The sequence below is a fragment of the Nuphar pumila genome, chromosome 5, assembly GCF_984573655.1.
Source record: "Nuphar pumila chromosome 5, dmNupPumi1.hap1.1, whole genome shotgun sequence".
In the NCBI taxonomy this organism is placed as follows: domain Eukaryota; kingdom Viridiplantae; phylum Streptophyta; class Magnoliopsida; order Nymphaeales; family Nymphaeaceae; genus Nuphar; species Nuphar pumila.
The window spans coordinates 18,541,789-18,567,587 of NC_143253.1; the positions used below are offsets into that span (position 1 = coordinate 18,541,789).

The 25,799-nt window shown below is 33.9% G+C and overlaps 1 protein-coding gene across 4 annotated transcripts in view; it reads right to left on the minus strand.

Annotated features, from left to right (window-relative positions):
- Positions 1-18,803: 18,803 nt before the first annotated feature.
- Positions 18,804-25,799, minus strand: part of LOC149836998 (putative NAD kinase 1) — a 90,240-nt gene continuing 83,244 nt past the window's right edge. For all 4 annotated transcript variants that reach the window (XM_090005734.1, XM_090005733.1, XM_090005735.1 and 1 more), the window contains one exon: positions 18,804-19,480. In XM_090005734.1, coding sequence (XP_089861860.1) covers positions 19,172-19,480 — 309 coding nt within the window. In that variant the 3' untranslated portion in view covers positions 18,804-19,171. The remainder of the gene's footprint in view (positions 19,481-25,799) is intronic.

Here is a 25,799-nt window from a genome sequence, read left to right on the forward strand (position 1 = left end):
AAGGTACAGGCAAAAGCAATTCAACCAATGTTTATAAGAGAAGAAGACCAAGTGGTTGATCTATTTACCAAGGCTTTTACTGTAAAACATCATTGGAGCATGAAATCCAAACTGTTCATGATTCTTAACCATGTCCAGTTTGAGGGGGCGTGTTAGAAATATAGATCGTGAATCGGGTTTGGATCCAGATCCATCGAGTTCTCCAATGTAATGTATATTATTCATGTACTAGAGGGCAGAATTGTATTTTACCATGGTTGTGTTATATATATATATATATATATATATATATATATATATATATATATATATATATATATATATATATATGGGTACATGGTAAATGAAACATGCTAAATGGGTTTTTCTGCTCTTCCGGTGTTTTTTTTTCGCAGTTTCGACCTCATAAATGTTTGGGCATGGTCAATTTACGAGGAATTCACACCTGGATCATGTGTTTTCAATGAAAAAATTGATATTTGGAGCCTCAAAAATTTATAAAGATTTTGGACAGTTGATTTTTTGAATGTTATAAAAACCCACCCATGTGACTGACACACTACAATCAAGTACATAGATCACATCTGTATGGTCAGAATTAAAAAAAAAAACAAAAAAAAACTGAAAAACACATTTAGCACGTTTTATTTAGCATGTACCCATATATATATATATATATATATATATATATATATATATATATATATATATATATATATATATATAATGAGACGTCAACCAAAGTAAATTGGGTTGAGACGTCATTCAGTTTCTAGATTTCTTCTCTTCTTTCTTGCTTGCTGCCTAGGGTTATTGTGCAGGTCATGTAAGGGAATCTTTCACAGTAATCACATGACTACAATATTTGGGTAAAAAGTCAAAACCACGGACCGTATCTTTCAACACATGCATCATTTTGAGTAGAGGTTAAAAGAATTTATTAAGCTAATTTAGCAGAATGCTGTTAGAATATAACTCGTAAAGACATAAGAAGATCACTTCTGCAAACTTGCTATAAATGCCCTATGAAGGTTTTGTTCATTGTCATTAACAATCTACAAAACAGATCACTGTATTTCATCCAAAATGAATGGGTTCTCGTATCTTTCTTCCAGTTCCAGCTGCAGCAACTGTTGATATAGCAGCGGCCATCTATCTTACATCGTAATAGAAAAGACTACCCCACTAACCACTAATAATATATCCCTCAGGAGATGTGATCTTGAATGAGGTTTCATTAACCCGCTTTGTTCCACCCATCAAAGTAAACAGACTAGCAATTGCTTAGCGCCATTCATAGACATCACGATCAACTAATTCATACACCTTTAAACAGATGCCATGCAGTGGAAACATTTATCATTTTGATGATTTGATCACATGCCTTAATCCAAAAACACTTCATCCATTTGATTCAATTCCAGATCCTTCATTCATAAAACTATGCATAATAATTTCATTTATTTGTGATTTGGGCATTGAAAAGTCAAAAGATTTATATTTGCACAGATTGAATATTTAGACCCTATACAAGATGGTTCAAAGATGAGATAGCAAAAAAAATGAGGTTTATTTTTAACTTGCAAGTTGCAATGCTATCTAAATTATTGGGGAGGATGGAGATGATAATTTGTGGATAACAATACACAACAAAGAGAAACACCAAAAATTGGTTAAGTTATATATATATACTTTTGGTTTATATTGTACATATATATGTATATAGTATATATATATTATTTATAATAATGTAATAAGTAAATAACCATTAGGGGTATTTTGATCATTTCAGTCCTTGTAATAGGTTACGCTCATTAGGGGCACATTAGTACTTTTACTTTATTATATTTTTTTGTCTTTTTCTGTTTTTATAGGGACTGTTTGGTCAAATACCAAATAGAGTTGTTGGTTTTTTTTTTACTAGTCAATAGAGTTGTTGGAACCAAGCTTGTCCTTATCGTGCTATATTGCATGATACAGTATGATATGTATCTTTACTTTTGGGATTTACGACCCGTATCAGGTGTATCATACAATACACTCGTGTATCAACCCGTATTGTATGATACAGGTCTTGCGCAGTTAAAAAGACCCGAGAGTCTATTTTTTTCAATTTGGGTTTAAAATGCCTCTTGAGGGCCGAGTTCTCCATATGTCTAGAAGTTGTTAGAAGGAAACCCACATACATTAGGTTCTGTGAGATCGATTTATGCGGCAATTTGTGCGCAAGGGAGAGGGCTTTTGAGATTTTCTTAAGAGTGCATTTTCACCCATTTTTCACTCAAGGAAGTAGGTTAAGGTAAAAAATCTCTATTATTTCCTTGTTATTGATAGTTTTTTTGGGAAAAATGGCATCAAAAGATCTAACATGGCAATGGTGTACTTAAGTAACGAGTAGAAACCAATTAAAAATCAAATGCAACCATTGTCAAAATAGTTTGTCAATAAAATTGTTGGATGTTGCAAAATGATAATACCAACACTTACTTGATGATCTAAGAGGAAAAAGACAAAAAAGAGGGATGAATGCGGCAAAAATGAGGTATGCGGCTCAAAGAGACATAAATGTTTTATATGTGATTTTATGGTTGTAATATGTGCAATTCATCATTATTTCATGTGATATATTTTTTTAGATTTTTTACTATTTTTTTTATTTTTCTTGAATTTTCTTGATTTTTTTATTTTTTTTATTTTTTTATTTTTTATTAGAAATTTATGATACATACGATACGATACAATGTTACTATTGGGCCAACTGATACGGGTAATGATACGCTACTTACAACCTTGGTTGGAATAGTCCAACAACTATATTTATAGTTGTTAGAATAGTCCAATAGCTTTATCGAGGTCTCCCTTTCTCTTGTATGTGCATAAATAGGGGCTTTTATCCCTTTTTATTATCCAATGATTTTCTTAAACATTCATGCTCAATAAGATCAATAGTTTTTATGTTTTGTCTTATTCTCTTTAGTGCTTTAATGTCTTGAATGCACTTAGTGCTTGTGTTGTGCCTTTGTGCTCTTGTATTGTCTCTTAGTTGGACTTATGTATGCGCATGTGCACTTTGTGTTTATGATCTTGTAAGCCCTTATTTTATATTTTCGCATATTTCATTACAAAAATATCAGTTAACAACTTAGTTTTAGTTATAGAAAAGAGGTGAATGAAATCCTCAAACTACATACTAAGAAAACCATGGTTCTCTTTAGTTTCCTATTTTACTAATTTTCTATTTATCCTTCTCTCCCCATTTGCATCAAGCAGCAATCAACATTTGAGAAACCTAACCATATCCAAAAAGATTGGATTTACTTGAAAAAAATGGTGATGATGTTGATGTTCCAAACATGCAACTATCGTAATGAAAGACTTAATAATTATGAATAATTCTAGTGGCTATCAACAGAGTTAAATAATCGAGAAGTTGTTATCGACAAAAGTTTTAATGATATGCAAACTTTTAAAAGAACATGTGACCAAAAACATTATAAAACAAAATTCATGAAGTGCTACAATATCATAATCACTATGATATGCACAAGAAAAAACCTGCAGACTATAGTTGATTGCACCTAGAGGATCTATTGCACAAAGGTTAAAGGAGTAGCATTCTGTAAAGTAAAGAAGTATCAAAGTGAGCATATATGTGGTGAATCATTTGGAAACATAGTAGTGAAAAAAGTATTTTTCAAGTGGATTTAAGGTATTATTCATGGACGCTTGCACGATAACCGAAAGATGACTTCAAGAGAAATCATGAATGACATTAGTCATAAAGAAGGTGTGGATGTTACGTACAAAAAAGCATGGCATGGGCGATAATTGACCAGAGTGGCATTATACAGTTTATTCAAATAGTCCTTCAAGATGCTTCCCACCTATTGTCATAATTTGATGATGATTAATAAAAAATCAACAACGTACATTGAAACTGATATGTGACATTGATTTATGTACCTGTTTGTATCATTTTGTGCATGCATCAATGGGTTTTTGAAAGGATACCTTCCACTTTTTATGATAGATGGCGCCTTCCTAAAAGAAAAATATATGGGTATATTATTGTTGGCACATGATATTGATTCTTGTGGACAAACATTTTCGGTTGTATTTGCAGTTGTGGATAAGGAGTCAAACAAATCATGACATGGTCTTTGGTGCATATAAAGGAATGATTGAGACTCTATGATAATGAAATACTCAAAGTTAAACCATAATTGACAGTTATCTTAGATAGACACATAGGGCTATAATATGTTGTCCCCCATACATGGCCAAATTATCATGTTGGATGTTGCATGAAGTGCTTGATGAAAAACTTTAAACATAAATTTGGAGTACCATTCAGTCAACTTTAGTGGAGCGCAGGTGAAACACCCATGAGATAAAAGTGTAATTATTTTCTTGAAAAGATCCAGGAGCAAAGGGAAGACACATACAAGCATGCAACCGAGGACATTTAAGAAAAACATTGAGCTAACAGACACTTTTTTCAGCTATAATGTATGAGTACTCAACCTCTAATATAACAAAGAGCTTTAATGTATGGATTTTCATAATACATGACAAACCCCTAATTTTTCTTATTGAAAAGCTTTGCCTTATGGTGATAAAGTTGTTTGAAAACCGAATGAATGATAGGTAGGACATGTCAGGAATTATGGTGCCTAAGGTAAAAAAAAGTTGGAGGATGATAAAAAAGAATCACAAGAGCTATGTATGCAAGTAGTACATTGCCTCCATCGTTGGTACAAAGCAAACAACTGATCTCACAATTACAATATTGATCTTGAAAAACAAACGTTATTGTAGAGTGTGGTAGGTCTGATCACATGCATTTTGTATGAAGGCAAACTATCAGAAGATTACTACGACAAGTTTTACATTATTGAATCGTATCGAGCTGTATATAATACTTATCCATTCATGTCGATGGTGGATAATGTCTCACACATCACTCTTTTGAACCATATTCTCTTCTTACCACCAAAAGTGAGTCCTAAATTGGGGTACCCTAAGAAGAAGAAGCAGAGAACAAAACACAAAGATGTTTTCATACAAGTGCAATAACTATGCTGAGGTTGGCCACAACAGGCAAAAGCATAAATAATAGTATTGTAAATTACTGATTGTTTATAAAATCTATATTCATTAGGAGTTGTTTAATGATTTTTTTATTGTACTTATATAGTCTTTTTTAATGAATTGCTTCAATGTCTTATGTCTTCTATGTATATCTTGGGTAGTTCGTGATTAATACTTATAAAACATACAAAAAACATATATCTTGAGTCATGTTTATGAGTTCAAATCTCCATCTTCAGCCCCAAACAAGAAAGCGATTGTAGTGACCAAGGTACTTATAAATGTCTTGAGTCATGTTTATGTGTTTATATTCAATTTTAAGTAACATATATGATATGTATGTGTTTATATTCAATTTTAATTGTTGATGATAACAAGTTGATTATGAAAGTCAAATTATGAAAGAGGAGAAAAATGAGCCGAAAGAATATGAATTTTATGAAGATATTTTGATGGAAAATGACATAAGTATTAGGTTTGCATGTTCATTTGTTATGTTTATATGTAAACTCAAATTAATCTAATATGAATACACCACATATGTAGCATTTAGCAAAATTCATAAAAAGTCTAAAAAAAACCCACAATCAAGACATGAAAAAGAATATAATATGTCAAGAACCTTTTACCTTATCTCTTATTTTTTTGTGAATATGAAAATTGATAGTTCTGTTGTTTTACTACCGACTAACAAAAACTAACTTGTAAATATTAACTGGTCGCAACAAATGCTCATAACTAAAAGACATCAAGAGGGGGTTGTTGGATGATTGGGTGTTGACAACATGCCCTATACTTGGTTTGAATCCGACAAGGTATTCATTGGTCAATGTTATGTACATAGCAAACATAAATTTAGGGTGCCCAAAATGACCTTAAATTTGATTTATGTTTCAGATCTTATTTCTTGTCATCTGGAGCAACAAACACTGTGTTTTTTTTAAAATGGACCTGAAGACTATAAAGTTCAAGTTATACAATTCAATTCATAGCATAATTTGTGCACATAACAGTGTTTACAACATAGTAAGTTATGATTATTTATTTAAACATGATCTTATTTTTCTCTTGTACTTGATAGGTTTAATGTTTTGTTGCAAACTAATTTTTTTTACAGCATGGATGGAGTACGACTGTTACTCTGAGTAGATGGTCTCATTTGTGGATGATATTTCTTAGCAAAAAAATAAGTAATTAGTTTTCTTATATGTTTGTTAATTCAATTAATATTTTGTACATGTTATTGACCTAGAATATGATTGTTACAAGTATGATTGTGGTATATTTGTCTTTTTGTATAAGCATCACTGACAAAAATAAGGAATTGATCTTCACCCGGGTACATGTTTATTTGTCTTTGTTTGTGATGTTTATGGAAGGTAAGCTATATTAGTTATATGCTAATAATCCTTTGTTAGAATGATGTCACAAATTGTAGGAATCATATGATCTCATTTTATAAGAAAATGAGGAAGACTGCTGACAAGGAGACAAACAAAAAATAACTACAATAGAAAACAATATATACCAAAAGGGCAGAGGCTGTAGAGACCGATGTTGCGAAGACGGAGGCCACTGAGGCAAATGTTATGGAATTATGGGCAATTATGGGAGTTATATGTTGATGATGAATTGTAATTTATGAATTGTCAAACTTTAAGAATGTAAATTATGAGTTTAAATTTATTTTTTAAATATTTCATGTTGATGAGTTGCCACAACTTATAGTTAATTAAAATTTTTATGTTTAGTGATTTTAAATTTGTTAAACTTTATGATTTGTCAAACTTTAAGGATGTAAATTTTGAGTTTCGTCATCGTTATGCAAATATTTTAGGTTTAATGTTCTGCAAATTTTATATTTCTTGACATTATTTAAGAGAAAAATCACATTATTTATTGCAAAAGTTTCAAAAAAATTTATGTTTGCAAAACATAAATGTGGAGTTCCTCATTCTCGCAACACTTTGTTGCACATTATTTAGGTTAAAATCACAAATCTTGTGTATAAAATATGTACTTTTACTAAGGTATTTGCCAAGTTATGATTATGAAGAGGTTTGCATAAATTATACTTGCGTGCTTCGTGAAGACCACAAAAAAATATGTGCAGACAAACATTTAAGTGACGGTTAAAGAAATAAGGTTCACACATTTTTTGTGATTTTAGTATAAAATATGTAATTGTACCAAGTTTTTTGTGAAATTACAATCATGAAGATGTTCACATAAGTTATATTTGTGCGCTTCATGAATACCACAAAAAATAGGTGCGAACATACATTTGATGGTTAAAGAAAGGAGAAAAAAGAAGGTTCACACGGTTTTCTACAATTTTGGTATAAAATATATAATTTTACTAAGTTATTTATAAAATTACAATCATAAAGAAGTTTTCATAAGTTATATTTGTGCGCTTCATGAAGATCGCAAAAAAATAGGTGCAAACATACATTTAAGTGAGGGTTACAGAAAGAAGAAAGGAGGTTTGCACGGTATCCAGTGACTTTAGTGTAAAATATGTAATTTTATTAAGGTATGTATAAAGTTATGATTATAAGAAGGTTTACATAAGTTATATTTGTGCACTTTGTGAAAACCGTAAAAAAATAAGTGCAAACATATATTTAAGTGATAATTAAAGGGGAAAAGACGTTTGCTCAATTTCTCATGAATTTAGTATAAAATATGCGATTTTTCCAAGATATTTGTGATTTTATGATTAACAGAGAAGACTACATAAATAACATAATTTTTTATGTGCCTCTTGAGTACCACAAAAAAATTATATGCAAATACACATTTAAGTGAGGTTTTGCCTTAGCCAATGGGTAGAATGATACATCGCACAAACTTTGTGAGGTTTGCTTGTGTGAATAGTAAAAAGGTCCTAAAAAGTTTCCTATTTGCAGTTTTGGACAGCAAGTAGATTTTGAAAATGTTAGGGCATTTGAGAAAACATGTCATATTTGTTGTACAATATAATTTTTTTTTGTTTTTTCTGTTAATACTTGCATAGTTTGACATTCCAAGTAATCAGAATGCCACCCATTTCTCTAAAAACATCACTCACACTATTCAATTTATGTGTCCTAAATGCAAGTGACGCATTTTCAATTAAAAATAAACATTTTCTTAGTCCTGGGCTCTGCACACCTGGCTAGGTTGGTCAACTGTCAGATTAGGGCTCTCAAGTATGAGGGGGTCAAGAGCATGATAGCCAAAGTGCATATCCTTTGTTTCTACTCTTAAGCCAAACAGAAAATGACTGTATTGTATGACCAAATTGACATGTTTTCCAAAATGCCCCAAATTTTTTTCTACTCCCTATGTCCAAAATCACAAATACCCAACTTCATTAGGACCTTTTTGCCCTTCTCTTGTGTGAAAAGCTGGAGTTTTGTGATATATTTCTCCACTTGTCGGCTAGTGCAAACTCCCACTTAAATGTACAATCACATGTTTTCTTATGCAAACCTCACGAAGCTTGCATAAATTTATTTGCAAACATTTGGTTAGATTGAAACCTCGAACATCACAAATATCCTACCTAAGTTACATATATAATACGAACATCGCATAAATTTATTTTTAATAAGAATGAAACCTCTAACATTTTAAATATTCTATTCAGTCCGCATATATTTCATAAAGTTCATATAAAAATATGTGCAAACCTTCAGTTAAACAGAAAGTTAAATTCAATTTGCTAGAATACATTCAAACATTACAATTAGCCTACTTAAATATTTATGAAATGATGATATATATATATATATATATATATATATATATATATATATATATATATATATGTGTGTGTGTGTGTGTGTGTGTGTGTGTGTGTGTGTGTGTGTGTGTGTGTGTGTGTTTATCTCTACATATATGTGGATTTTCTGACAAATATGTTAAAACTTTGCATATGTTTGAGATGAATATTATGCAAAAATCGTTATTTGTTGCGGAGTTTGTGTAATAAATGCTACTCTTTGATACTATAAAAATTGATTGTACGCACCCCCATGGCTATTTCACATAAACTAAGGTTCTTTGTGGTCCCCAACCTACTTTCCTTCAGCCATTTTTTGGTGACTTTTTTATGACTATTTTTGGCAACTCATAAGCGACACTTCATCATGACTGAACCATTGACAATATTTTTTTCAGTAAGCACATCTTATTTTCGGTGGTCTCTTTGCATGTTCAATAGCCTATTCCATTTATTCGTATGCCTCATAAATCCAGATTCTTTGTTTATGCATTGCATATCTTGTATTATAAGCATGATTAGGAAACACTGTTTGATTATGAGACTCGCTCATCCTCACAAATTATCTATTTTTTGCAATGCTTTTTCAATATTTCATGTTGTATTATTGTAGGAAATTTTGAATTTGTTTAATACAATATGGCCATTGAAAAGATAGTGCCGGAGGGGTCCACACTCATACCATCTTCTAGTGTTGGAGCATAAAAATAAAAGCCAATGAAGAATTACGAATTGGGTCATCCTAATTATTTGCAAGCACATATTAGTGTTCACAAGTGGATAGAGAGGGAGCCACATCCAAAGCCAAAATTTTAACTATCCGACATTTTTCACAAAAAATTTACCTTCAATAAACATAAAAACTGCACTCAAATAACAGGCAGCAAAAACCTTTAATGTTGGCCAAATAACAACTACAAATTTCAAAGTGGCCTATATCTAAGGCAACATATGTAGAAAAGGTTGATCAGTTTGTGGGCATATTTTTGTCTCCCATCTCATAAGCATTTAAAGAGGGGGAGGGTGACTCAATGGTAAATTGCAGTTATGCATGGTTTGCACTGAGGTTGTTGCTATCCTCAATGTCCGGATAGATGAAGATTAAGATGCGATTACCTGCAGTGGCAATGGCGATATGAAGATGGAGAGAGCAATGGAGGTACCTCACCAAAGGGAGGATGCAAACCCTAAGGCTGATGTTCATGTGGACCCTCCTCGGGAAGTGGATGTGAGTGAGGGTCATGTGGCTAGATCTGATGTGAACCCTAAGGATGAGGTTAATGTAGACCCTCCTCAGGAATTTGAAGTTGATGTTGCTGAGAAGTGCAAGCTTCGAGGAAGAGGTCACAGAAAGGAAGAAGGTATGATGTTCATGGATAAGTACTTTGTTTCATTTGTTATTTTGTAATCATTATCAATTTTTTATTCAATCATTGATTAAATTGTTATATTGCTTAATTAGTCACATATATATATATATATATGTGTGTGTGTGTGTGTGTGTGTGTGTTAAAAAGTAAAAGTGTCTAATATGACTAATTAGATTATTTAATCATTTCAATTAGTTGAACGTTGCTACTATCCATGGGATACTGGTAGAAAGTTGGTTCATGCATCGTACATCGAACTGTTGGAAGACCTGGATCACGTTGATCAATACACATGGAGAGCAGCCACACTTGTACAACTATATACAAGTTTGCGTAGTGCGAAGAGTGGAAGAAAAAATATGGTTAGGATATTGGTGTTGTTGGAAGTATTTATTCTTTCATTGTACCTAAACTTTTGATTTATACTTATACGTTATTTAACATTGTATAATTCTTGCATATTGTGTGTTAATCATAAACTTTTGATTTATATATACATATTGTGTAATGCCTCAAAATTATAACTCAAAAATACAAGATTTTTTTATACAAGGCCTTATCGCTGGCAATGCTCCAACTGGACTACGCACTAAGAGGCTCTTCTGAGCGTAAGTGTGAGCGTATATTAGCCTATTATAACTAAATTCATGAAGGAAACAACAAAAAAAAGAACTATTTATTAAGAAAAACAAAAATACAATAAAAACATTCATTTTTGTTTTAATTAGAATTTTGGTCAAATTATAGGTATTTCAACTCAGCATATGATTGGATTCAATACTCGTATTGGACTTGAGTTCGAGACCAAATCATTAATCAATTTTAACTCAAGAATCTGAATCCAAAATATAAAAGAGACAAGACAATTTATGAACCAATTTAAAACATTCATCAATTTAAATGAATTATTTTTAAATAATTGTCAAAACCAATTAAAAAGTTTTTTTATTCAAACTAATCTCATATCCAAATTGTTGGTTTTTTGCTATCATTCGTAATATAAAATCATCGCTCCAGCCAATTCATTCATTACCTAGGTAATTATAATATAAAGGTCAGACTCATCAAGTCTTTATAGGAACATGATAACATTGCATGTATATACAAAGGTAAGCATACATGGAACATACATCTTTCAGAACATGAACATATCCTTAACTTTATGCATTCAGCTAAACAATCATAGCAAATTCATGCAACATGTTACAAAATAAGCACATATCCTTGACTAAGCATTTGGATTATTAAGGGTATAAATCAAACAAATATCTACCTTAGAGAATGTTAAGGTATGTAAACCAATTTAGATATACTTGCAATCACACATGAAACATGAACCAATGCACAATGCATAAGGTAGCTTTTATCTTTCATATTGCCACTTACTTTTAAATGCATGAATACATTACTTGCAACCAATTTAAGTTTTCTCTTGAAGCCCCTGAAGTTCAAGGCAATACCAAAAGTATTTTCACATATACATGATTTGTATTTTATTAATCTGGTATGTACATATTCCTCAGGGCAATATTGGGCATTTCCACCCTAGTCAGCCAAGGGCATCGCCACTCAAGGCAAAGGCATCATCACCCCACCATCATCAAAATCACAACCTTGGATGGACACCATTAGAGAATCACCACCCTAGACAATCACCATCAAAGAATCACTACTCTAAATGACCACCATTAGATAATCATCTCTAATGGCATTGTTCGATATACCAAGACATTATCAATTGAAGCCAACCACACCATTCTCGGGTCTCAATGGTGAAAAAGTCTTCTACTACTATGGTTGAAGACACGAACCATAATATCAGGCTTTTAGAAAAAATAACCTTATAGAGTTTCATACCACAGTGTCCCCCACAACAATCATCCAAGGATCCCAACATCATCAAAGGGCAACCGATGAAAAAATTATTAGCATATTACTTGGTTATCTTTTTTACATCTTAAATTTTTTTATGTTCTTTCAACATATAATAGTTTTAGATTGATAATATTCATAGCATTCAATCATGTCACATGATCTCTATATCTAACTCAAACATTCACATTATCATGCATCATCCAATTGGACAACCTCCTTGCTCGACCACAACAGGATATCCATCATGTGCCAATATGTATAAGTATGTGTCATTCATCATATGCATCGTGACAGAATTTAAACTTGCATTCAATATAATTTTTCATAAAATATTGCACTAGCATAAAGCCTCAATAGGCCTACATGTTGCTCAACAACATACCACAAAGTCATATTAGTTCACTTATGACACTAGATTGGTTCTTTTAAACAACTTGCTCTTTTATAAGCATTCACATATGCATGCATGTTTTTCATGTCTTATAGTGTATTATAAACATATATAACATCATGCTACATATTAAAATATAATGTTGCATATCAAAACATCATGTTGCATATTATCATAACATGACATAATTTTAAAGCATTACATTCAAAAGATGTTCATTAAAGATGACACAACCACATGACTTCAATAGGCCCACATATTGAGCATCAACATGACACCTCCATCCGATTCACTTTTGAAACCATGTCATATTCATCTAGGCTTTTGAAATTATGATATGCATTCAACCACAATTCCCCAATTTGAGACTGTTAGGACATAATTTTTCTTATTATAAATTCTGCCATAAATCATACAAAATGATTTAAGCTGTAATATTTTAATAGGAGATTCATAAATATATTACATGCATACATAAAAAAACTCAAACTTAAACTCATTCTAAATTAGGCATTAAAAATTTTGTAAGCACATATTAATTTTTGTTCACATAATAGTCTTGATCAATTCAGTCATTTCAATGAAAAATTAGTTAAAACTTATACATAATTAATTAAATGATGAGATTTTTATTATGAGTGGCTTTATATGTCTGATTCAAGTCCCCAAAAATCTAGAGTTAAATTTATTTCTAGCATAAAATTAAAAATCTTGTAATACATGCTATTTTTGTTATTTAACAGACTGTTTTTCAAAAATTATAAGCTTTGGACCAAACTTTTGTGAATTTTTATTCCCAAACCATGAGGAATCAAGCTCCAAGATTTTTATCATGTATTCTTACATATATAGACTAACACACATAAAAATATATCTTGAATATTTTGAGAGATGATTTTTATAAAAATATGCAGTCTTCATAGGCTCCCTGTCAAGATAAGATTCATGTGTCAGCTTATAGATGGCATATCTCTCAAACCATGACTCATATAAGTCTGAGATTTTTACTAGGATTACTTTCATATGTCTAAAACATCTTCATAATTTTTCAGGATTTATGGGTTTACTGTTTTGAAAAAACAGATTTATCATTAATATCGATCGAATCAAAATACACAGAACAACATGTAGTTTTCAAGAAACAAACAACTTTATGATTTTCATCAAGAACATAAAAAAACACAACCAACGATTTTGATCCATCAAGAACACATCATATTCATGTATACAAATATTTAAGTATGTTGTAAATACAAATATATAATACATATCATGAATCTACATCTGAAATCAATCATTTTACCAAAGAGAATATGTTTTTTTTCAAAATCAATTTTCAAAAAATGATTTCATGTTTTTAAAATCTTTATACATGGTATAATATCATATCCTATGTAATCTAAGCTGATATGTTGTTGATACTTATCGAGAGATCATCTCATGACATGCTCATGTATCATATCCTCATACACATGTACAAAGTTACTGTGTACCTACCTCAAAATCAGAAAATCTACCATAAACTCTCCCAAAATCATATTCACCAACCGAATTTTTCCTATATACGCACCATCAATGGAGAAGCCACACCAAACCAGTTCTTTCTTCTCCAAGAAGGGGAATATGGGCGGAAGAAGGAAGAGGGAGAGAGATAGGGAAATAGAGAGAGAGAATAGGAGAGACTAAGGGGGCGTGAGATAGTCTCCACTTTGAGTTTCCAATTTGATTAAAGAAACTCCCATTTAGTCTTATCAAATTAAATTTTATTTGCATTTTATGTTGATTTACAAATCCTACCTTATTAGGATTCCTACACAATAAGAAAACAATGAAATACATTAGCTAACTAGGTCTCTTAATAGAATAAGAAAACTAATTAGCTAGTTTGACTTAAACCACATATATAGATTTTGGAAAGTAGGTGAGAACATAGTTGAATCCTTCTCATATTGGATTCCAAACTCCAGGAGGGGGCCATATAAGAGGTGTCCCACCGTATGGGTCCAATTTCAAATTCAAATAAAAAATTAAATTCAAATAAAAACAAATTTATATTGAAATTTATTCCAAATTTGAATTAAAACCCAAATTGAAATTAAATCCCAAATTAAAATTCAATTCCAAATTAAATCCCAATTTGAGATTCAGACCCAAATTAAATTCCATGTTAAAATTCAAACTAAATTTGAGACATAATTTCATCTTTATTTCTTAGAAAATTATGAAAAAAATTCAAGTGTTATATATTGTGTATTAATCTTAAACTTTTGATTTATAGATATATACTGTGTATTAATCCTTGTTAATTATTGTATTAGTCCTTGTAGGTTTAGATATGAGAGCATATATTCATTGCAAGGCTGCAAATGCATGACTTTCTTAATGATTTTTCACATGTCGCAATATGGAGTCAGTCACGCAGTGAAGAGAGCCATGATCGAAGATTGGTGGGTCCTTATATGAGATGTTCCGAATGCGCTACATTGCTGCACAGGATGATCAGGGCAAACATAAGTATTGTTGTTGACATTTTCTATGTTTTTATAAATGTATGTATGTAAGACTAATTTAAGTTATATAGGTAAAAGGGTGCCCCTATAAAGGCATGAAGGAGGAGGAGAATGTCGATGTAGTTGTGGGGGCAAAGTACATCATGAGAAAAGACATTTTGTTACACAACATGAATGAAGTTGAGTGTCAAATGGCCAGCCAAGTCATCCAACAATTTGGGTTTGTTCAATAACCACCATGTCACCCTCTCACAGTTAGCAAATTCCTATCACTTTTCATAAATGATCAAACAAAGGATTACTCCACGATATTCCTCTCTAAACTTGAAAACTGGCAGGATGGTGGCGAAGACATCAGCTTGTCGTCCATAGTACACACCACCAATATTTTGTAGTTGCCCGGCAGGTTGCATGTTCTCCCTCTGCAAAGAGGAACTTTGAGGAAGAAGTTAGGGTGAAACACAAAAGGACCTTAAGTAGATCAAAAGCATAGTTGGCTCTTGCAGTAGAAAAAACCTGCATGTTGAAGGATATGATACGTTGTTAAGCTGACCTTCTCGAGAATGCAAATAAGGTCATCGAGGAGCTATGATTGGATGACTCAGACCATGGAGGGTATTCCTCAACAAGAGAATGAGTAATTACTTTGTATATGTTTGTTAATTCAATTCATATATATACATGTTCTTAACTTGATATATGATTATTACAGGTATAAATAAATGTATGAGCATGTATGAAAGAATGAATATATAAGCAAGTTCAGTTTAAATAAATGAATGAATGAATGAATATATGAGCAGGTTCAACATGTATGAGCAGATTCAGTTTGAATAATTGAATGCTGATTTGAAATGAATGAATGTATGTATGAGTAGGTTTTTATTAGAACGAATAAGTCTGCATAAAATAACTGCGAAAGATGACATTTATTTGCATAAGGAAGTCCAGATAAAATAATTGTAAAAATTGATAAATATTTGTGAGGAAGAGAAAGTTCGCATAAAATAATTTCAAAATTTGATAAATATTTATCAATTTTCATAAATATTTGTCACAAATATGGATATAGAATGTCTCATTATCTCAAATATTTATCGATTTTCATAATTATTTTATGCAAGTTGTCTCATCATCGTAAATATTTGTCTATTTTTACAATTATTTATGCAGACTTTCTCATTCCAATAAATGTCATTTTTTATACTTATTTTATGCTGACTTCGTCATTCCAATAAATATTTATCATTTTTCACAGTTGGTTTATCCAAACTACCTCATGTCAATAAATACTTATCATTTTTTGCAATTACTTTATGCTAACTTCCTCATTTCAATAAAAATTGGCTCATACATTCATTCATTCATTCCAAATCAACTTTCATTTATTCAAACTGAACATGCTCATATATTCATTCATTCAAATTGAACCTGCTCATATATTCATTCATTCACACATGCTCATCCATTCATTCATTCCAAATAAACCTGCTCATATATTATTTCATTCATTCATACATTCTCATAAATGTCCATATATTCATTTAAAATTTTACATACTTAATGTTTGACATTTACAATACAAATTTATATTGAACCCATAAGTGGCCACAACTCTACTATCGAGACATCACCAACGTCCTCCTTTTCATTGGCCTTCGTACCCTCTGAAGCCCTCTTTTTTCATTTATAAAAGTTGATCATATGATTTCTTCTATCTATGATATCTTTATGAAAAAAGGGTTATTAGTAAATAACAAACTAAACAAAACATGACATATAAACACATATTTGCGTGAAGTTTAATTCTCAGTTTTTGCCCAAGTACTACATATACATTAGGACAAATATATCACAATCATACTTGTAACAAGCATATATCAAGTCAATAACATGTATGGATTTGGTTAACAAACATATGCAAACTAATTACCCATTCTCTTGTTGAGAAATACCCTGCATGGTCTAAGTCGTCCAGTCGTTGTAACAATCATACCCAATTTGCGCTAAAAAAAGTAAACTTGCAACACATGCAAAAAAATGAGATAACAAATATACACAACAAAGCGAGTACATTATTGAATAAGTTATGTTATCATATTATTTGTTTGACATTCCTATCCACATAATATGTGGACCCCATGAAATTGCACATCCTGAAGTCCTCATTAATGTCCATTTTCTCAAAGAACCCAATGCTCGTTGCCCCAGTTGAAAGAAATTAAGAGTTGCAACATAAATTGAGTTTAAGGTGTAAATGCACGTAAAAATTTAGGAGCCCAGTGCACGTGAAAATTTAAGAGCCCAGTGCATGTGAAAATTTAAGAGCTACAAAGAACCCAATGCAAGTAAAAATTTAAGGTTTGTAAATAGGTAAAGTTGTGTAAGTGCTACCTTGTCAGCGTCAACGAAATGATACAACAAGTCCCCGTTGTCTAAGCAATTAGTTGATAGCAACAACCAAACAGAAATACACATGGGGATATTAAAATATCATATCTACAAAAAAAGATAAAAGTTCAAGGTGAAAAACAGATAATATGCATATTGTTTGTATGGAACTCACCTTTCAAACATGTAGATGGAGAAGTTGATGACAAGGAATGCAGAGAGTTCTACAGGGAATCGTTGAATTACACGAGAATTACCGCATTGGGAGAGAAACAATGCAAAGGGTTTTACATGAAAGTTATTTCCAAACACAAACAAAGAAGAAACCAAATGAACAAAAACTAGTTTATATAATTCGAGAACTCTACAAAAAATAAAGAAACTTGCATAGTATTCATCTCAAACATATGTGATGTATCAAAAAAATTTGCATATTTGTTAGAAAATCTGCATATATGTAGAGATGAATGCATATGTCATAATTTTGCAAATATTTAGCCAGTATTTACGATGTTAGGACCTTCAGTTTAAGTGGAGAGTCACACGTATTTTTATGTGAATTCATGAAGCATATGCAGATTAAGTAGGATATTTGTGATGTTCAGTTTAATTAGAGGTTACATATGTTTATGTAAATTCGTGAAGTATATTTGGATTAGTAGGATATTTGCAATGTTAGAAGTTTCAATCTAGATGTGTGCAAATAAATTTATATGTTGTATTATATATGCGACTTAAGTAGGATATTTATGATGTTCGCTGTTTCAGTTTAAACAAATGTTCACAAATAAATTTATACAAGCTTCGTGAGGTCCGCACAAGAAAATGGGCGATTGTACATTTAAGTGGGAGTTTGCACTAGCCGACGAGCAAAATGATATATCGCAAAACTCTGTCTCTTAGCACATGCAAAAGGTAAAAAGGTCCAAACCAAGTTATGTATTTGTGATTTTGGATATGGAAAGAATAAGAAAAATTTTAGGCATTTGGAAAAACATGTCAATTTAGTCATCCAGTACCATCATTTTCCGTAAGCCAAACATGTGGATATGAAAATGGCTATTTTCCCATGATGGCAGAAACAATCATGGACAGTTGGAAACGGTCCTCTGGGGAAGCATTGTCCTACATGCTCACAAAAGTCTAATTGCTTGTCACCGGTCATGCCTTTCACATGAATTCAGGCCAACAGCTTTCCGCTATTTTATGAATTCAGAACTACTTTATTATCTTTAAATCAAAAGGCACCCGTATCCAAGCCAAATATAGAACATTTTATTGAATCAAAATATTTGAAGTCATACCTCTCCTCATGCAACTCCAAAACACATGAAACTCTCTCTGTCTCTCTCTCTCTCTCTCTCACACACACACACACACACACACACACACACACTTTCAACTGTTTCAAATATTCTCATTTCCAACTTCTATGTAAATATTACATTATCAACGTACATAACAACACATAATTTTGTTAAAAAAAGAATAGGACAGATCCAGACCATGATCTTGCTTCTAAATTAACCTTGACAATAGAATAAGACTGGAACCATTATTCCAATACCGCCTATCACAAAAGTAACTACTGTTTCTTAACAGTGATGGTAGTGGAACCCACCTCCTATACTAAGGATCCAGATTTTTTTTAACAGTTTTCAGCCTCCTAATCTTGTAGGTTCCCCCATAACACCATTCTTTATCAGAAACATTACAGATTAGCTTTCATCTATTTACATCAAAGACTGGCATAGTCGAGAGGCATATAAAGAGGTCATGAATCCTGAGGGCCATCAAAGGACTGGCTCTTCCTAAGGTTCCAGTGAAGACCTTCATGGATGCTGCGCAGGAAGTCGTTTGTGGAATCACCTTGGCATGCTGTTGGCACAGGCCATGGAGCAATGCTACATATAAGAGCATCGCCTGCAGATAACTGCCTACGGTCTTTGCCATCGAATGATGACCAAGCATGTCCCCTGCTGTTGAAGGGAACCTGTACTCGAAGAGTCGCATACTCTGGTAATATTAGAGGCCTGAACGACAATGAATGCGGACATATTGGTGTAAAAAGTATCCCAGGAACCTGCATTTAACAGCAATATGACAAAGTCAGACAGCTTGTTCATTATCAAGCCATACCCAAAATCTATCATTTTCATCTATTCAAATTTAACGCATGCTTCTATTGCAAGCATGAATCACAAGCAAGCTCCGTCTACATGGTTTACTAAAAACATGTTAAGTAAATGCTGTTGTCAATCAACTAAAACATACTTCTCTTCATTAAAAAAATGGGAGAAATGTGTATCTCAATGTCCAGATAGATGGTTCAAGACCAAGGCCATGTCATCTGCATAACATACCACAAATCCACAGTGTTGCTAAAACTTTATCGCCTCTTAGTATCATTCATGATACTGGGGAGGCTCTTCCCAAGCCTCACCATCGCATCCCTTCGGAAGAAAGTACTAATATCAAGCTGATGCAGCAGCGAGCAATAGGTACAACCCTTGAATAATTTATGAAATTGATAATATACTGACAGCTGAAATGAATCATGAACAAAGATGGATGAATGTTCTCTAAAGTATTTTCTATGTTCAGAGGTGCTGCATTGTAGAGGATACTTCCCCACATTTCAAGGAGATAGCTCATCCAGCTTCACAAAGGGAGTCATCCACCAAAACATAAAGCAGAATGCCTAGTGAGTCTCATAGGCCTATTAGATAGGAAGCTTCTCAAACTTAAGCATTTACTTTTCTAGTTAGAGATCAATATCTTGGGCTAATGTATGATTGGCCTAAGGACCTAGTGGTTTAGGTAAATACCTAATGCATTCCTCAACTGGAGAGATTATTTTTGGGGGAAGAAGCTATGCTTTTTTGGGACCCCCATGCTCCCTGGTTGGAAATCAGCTCAGGACATAATCATCTTTACACCTTTTAACTTAGGGCATCTACAAGGTTCTAATGAGATTCTGATAAGAAGTTGATCATCAGCTTTTGTTTCTTTCCAAGGACTCTAATGTCAACATCAAAGACAGATTGGAGGTGTTGAAGTGTTAAGATACATATTGTTAAAACTTAAATGCATTAGTATCCATATGTGCATTTTGTTTTTATCATAGGTTATAAGTACTTAGGTAAGGATGGTGTTATGTTGTATGTTATATGCGTGTTATATTGTATGTTATATGCACTTAGGTAAGGGTAGTGTTATGGCATGGGTGATATGCTAGGGTAGCATATAGGAAGGTCCTTATTGAAAAAGGTGCATAGGATCTGACCCGATCCATGTACCCAATCCATGTAACATGTAACATAACCATGTAACCTTTTTCATTTATCGGGACCCATACTATAATGTAACTTAAATACCCAAGTTAGGTCACGATTTCATTACTGAAATCGTGACAGCCGTAACTGCTCTCTCTCTCTCTCTCTCTCTCTCTCTCTCTCTTCTCTTTCTCAACGCAGGTGCAGCGCAGAGGAAAACTTTCATGGTATCAAAGCATTAGATCCATCTAGGGCTCGAAGGGGATTCCAAAGGTGCGACAGATCAAAGGTTTGAGGTTTCGTTCATCTCCCATCTTCTTTTCTTCTTCAGATTTTTTTTTCTCTACCTCCATCCCCAATTTCCATCTCTCGTTTTCTCTTTTTTTGTTTTCCCTTCAGTCTTTTCTTCTCCTGTTTAGTGGATTCATGCCTCACGTGAATCCCTAAGCTGTTCATGTAAAGGGATCACGCGAAACCTGGTTCACGATATCCCTTATTCTGGTTCACGATATCCCTTCTTCTACTGGGCTGGATATCCAAGTCTGATCGTGCTTTCGGGGCAGACCTGCGACATCAAATTTGGGATTCTAAACCCCTTTGATGTCCAGCCTGCTGTGTGACAAGTTCTTTTGAGTCGACTCTCAGAACCCCTTTCTCGTATTATATTCCTTTTGACTGTTACGAGTGTGATCCACATTGAAAATACAGTCTGGATTTTGTTTCTCTTCTTTTTCTTCCGTTCCTCATTGCTTCCACGTTAAAATTACAGTCTGAATTTCTTTTCATTGCTTAAATATCCTACCTTACAAAAAAAAAACTCAGTCTTGGAATACAGTCTGCATTTCTTTTGACAGCCTCTGGTTGCCAATTTTCGAGTTTCTCAGTCGTCGTAAAACAAAAAAAAAAGGGTCAACAAATCTTTCTGGCTGCAGACTGAGCACTCTGTGGGTACTCTGGTAACACAAAAAGGGGTTCCTTTTTCTTGTTAAAACCCTTCTTCATGGATCTTCATTCCTCTTCATCCAATCTTTCTTCAAGTTTTCTCACTCAACTCGTTTCTGAAAAGTTAACTACCTCAAACTTCTTGATTTGGAAGAGACAAATCATTCCTTTTATAAAGAGTCAAGGTCTCTTAGGTCACCTTGATGGAACCACTCTCGCTCCACTCGAATTTGTTACGAGAAAAGAAAAAGATGACAAAGGAGTAAGTTCAATTGTGTATGTCAAGAATGTAGAGTACCTCAACTGCGAAAGGAAAGATCAGTCGGTGGTTGCATATATCACTTCCACCTTGTCCCAAGAGGTCCTTGTTGCAATTCCCGACAATTGTACTGCTTTGCAACTTTGGGAAAAATTGGTTCAAACATATTCACAAGTTTCGCAGGCACGAATGGTTTTTCTCAAGAGGGAATTTCAAATGCTGAGAAAAGATTCCATGACCATCATGGAATATCTAAACAAGATGAAGACTATCACAAACCAACTTGCAGTTATAGGATGCACGGTGAGTGACAGTGATATGGTGCAACAGACTCTGAGTGGATTGGGATCCGACTACAATATGATCGTCACTTCACTATTGTGTCTCCCTGCCCTTCCTACCTTTGATGAGTTGCGAGCAAAATTGATTCAGTATGAGATGACTCTGAAAGGGTTCTCTGAGGAATCTCACATTCACACAAATTCCCAAGAAGTTTTTGCCACAGGAGTGACTTATGGTAGAGGACGAGGAGGACAAGGGCGCAGTGGACACGGAGGGCGTGGTCTGCTTCCCACTCCAAATACGTCAGCTTATGCGCAGGGATCAAGAACCATTCCTACTTGCTTCCTTTGTAACAAAAAGGGGCATATCAAGGCGAATTGTTGGCATAATCCAGAGAATAAAGGAAAGGGTCCACAGACAGAAAACAAAAGGAAGTTATCAAATAGTGGAGAGATTAAAGATCTGCTAATATCTGCCTTGTCAGAGTTGAAATTGAAGCAGAGTGATGAAGGTACTTGGTTTGTCGACTCAGGGGCAGCGACTCATGTGACAGGTGATGCAGGTAAGATTTCTAATCCCATTCCTTATTTTGGAAAAAGTAAAATTGTCACTGGAGATGGATCCCACCATCCTGTTTCTCATGTTGGAAAAACTGTCATTCCCATGTCATATTCCACTCTTACTCTTTCAGACGTTCTTCATGCTCCTGACATTAAGAAAAATATTGTCTCTGTTTCCAAACTTATTGATGATAATAATGCTTCAGTTGAATTCACTCCCTTCTCTGTGCAGGTCAAGGACCTACGCACGAGGGAAACATTCGTTGAAGGAAAGAGACGAGGCAATATGTATGTCTTTGAAGAAGCTCCTTGTCATGTTGTTCGCCCAGTCCACCTGAATTCAAAACCCTCATTAGAGTCATGTTCATCCTCTTCTGCTAATGTTTTTAGTATTTCTGAATGTAATAAGCCATTCTTATGGCATAGTCGGTTAGCGCATTGTGGGAGTCATTTTATTGAGAAACTTGTATCTAATAATCTCATTCCAAAAGAAAGTCTCAATAGGGATGAGAAAAGTCACAAATGTTCCAGTTGTCTTTCCTGCAAGAGTCATGTATTGCCTTTTCATTCCATTAATAAGAGAGCTTCAAAACCTTTTGAGATAATCTGTTCTGATGTATGGGGACCCACTCCAATTGCCGCTGGATCTGGAAGCAAATACTATCTAATATTTGTTGATAATTATTCTCGATACACTTGGATATATTTCATAAAAAATAAGTCGGAAGTCTTCTCTTTGTTTCAAAATTTTCTTTCCCTTGTCAAAAATCAATTTTCTGAGTCCATTCAATTTTTTCAATGTGATGGAGGTGGGGAATTCTCATCCCGTGATTTTATTTCTTTTCTTCAAAATAACGGAATAGGAAGAAGGGTGTCATGTCCTCACAACCCTCAACAAAATGAAATTGCTGAACGAAAACACAGGCATATCGTTGAAAGTGCCATGAGTATGCTTCATGACAACAATCTTCCCATCAACCTATGGACAAAAGCTTTTCATTTTGCCGTGCATGTGATAAATAGACTGCCTATGGTTGTTCTAGAAAATAAGTCTCCTTATCACTGCCTTTTTGGAACTCATCCTATTTATTATGATCTGCGTGTTTTTGGATGTGTCTGCTATATACATATCGATCAGTCCCTGAGAAACAAGTTTCAAGACAAGGCCCAAAAGTGCAGATTTGTGGGATATGCAGATGACTACAAAGGATATAGGTGTTATGATCCCACCAACAAACGCATCAGAACCTGAAACGTTGTCTTTGATAAACAAAATTTTGATCACAGAGCTGACACAACGAATATGCCAACTGAAATTTATTATCCTTGGCTGAGCTCAGAACTTTTTGCTGGCTCCAATGAAGCATGTTCCTCAGACTGTGTGCAACAAGAAGGAAAGGTGTTTGAGAACACTGGGACGTCGGAGTCACAGAATGCAGAAGAAGTACTGGGCAGATACAAAGGTATTGTCTATTCTAGACAGAGACCGACAACATCAAGCCATTCAGATCATGTCTCAATCGCCAATCATGTGCCTTCTCATACTCTTGCAGCCAGAAAATCAAACCGCATACGACATCCTATTGACAGGTGGGTCAGTTATAACAACTTCTCCTTGGATCTTCAACTGTTTTTAACTGTCATCAATAAGGACGAAGAGCCCATCATGTATTATCAGGCAGTCGCTTCTATGAAATGGGTAGAAGCCATGAATGATGAAATGCAAGCCTTGCATGAATGTGGAACATGGGAAGTTGTTCCCAGACCACCTGATAAAAATGTTGTCGGATGCAAATGGGTCTACAAAATCAAGTACAAGCCAGATGGAACCATTGAACGATATAAGGCAAGGCTTGTAGCAAAAGGATTCACTCAAGAAGCAGGGCAAGACTATGATGAGACTTTTAGTCCGGTTGTAAGAATGGGAACGATTCAAATCATCATCTCCCTGGTTGTTGAACATGGATGAAATTTGAGTCAGCTTGATGTAAAAAATGCATTCTTACATGGGAATTTGAAGGAAGAAGTATACATGGAACAACCCCCTGGATATCAAGAACAAAATTGTAAAACCCATGTATGCAAGCTAAAAAGAGCCATCTACGGCCTGAAGCAAGCATCTCGCTCTTGGTTTGATAGCTTCTCGCTGGAGATTCAGAAACATGGATTTTCACGTTCCATGCTGGACCACTCATTATTTATTTTTAAAAGCCCGCATGTGACCACTCTATTATTAATTTATGTCGATGATATTATCATCACAGGAAACTCTGCGGACCACATCCAAGAAATAAAAGACTTATTAGGTCAAAGGTTCAAAATGAAAGATCTTGGAATTCTACGCTATTTTCGTGGTGTAGAAGTTGATAACCAGGCTCATGGCTTGACACTCACTCAACACAAGTACACCGTAGATGTTCTCAGCAAGGCAGGCATGAAAGACTGCAAACCTCTGGGAACTTCGAGTGTACTTCATCAAAAACTTAGCGCTCATGATGGAGATCTGTGTGATGACCCTACCAGGTATCGTAGCATAATAGGAATGTTACAATACCTCACATTCACTAGACCTGATATTGTTTATTCAGTCAATCAAGTGTCTCAATTTATGCATGCGCCACGTACTGGACATATGGAAGTAGTCAAGAGGATCCTTCGATATCTGAAAGGGACTATTGGAGATGGATTGATATATTTACCACAGTCATATGGCCAAGTCGAGCACCAAATTACTGTATATTGTGATGCAGACTAAGCAGGGGATCCTGACGAACGAAGATCTACATCAGGATATTGTGCCTTCATTGAAAGAAATTTAGTCTCTTGGAGTAGTAGAAAACAAAAAGCTATCGCTAGATCAAACACTGAGGCTGAATATAGATCCATGGCTGCTGCCACTGCCGAAGTCACATGGATCAGGCATCTTCTAACTGAAGTAGGAGAAAAGATCTCCCACACTACCTTGCTCTGTGGCAATCAAAGTGCCATCAACATGTCTTTCAATCCAGTACATCACAGTCGTGCCAAGCACATTGAGATCGACCAACACTTTGTGAGACAAAAGGTTGAAGAAAAAGAGATTGA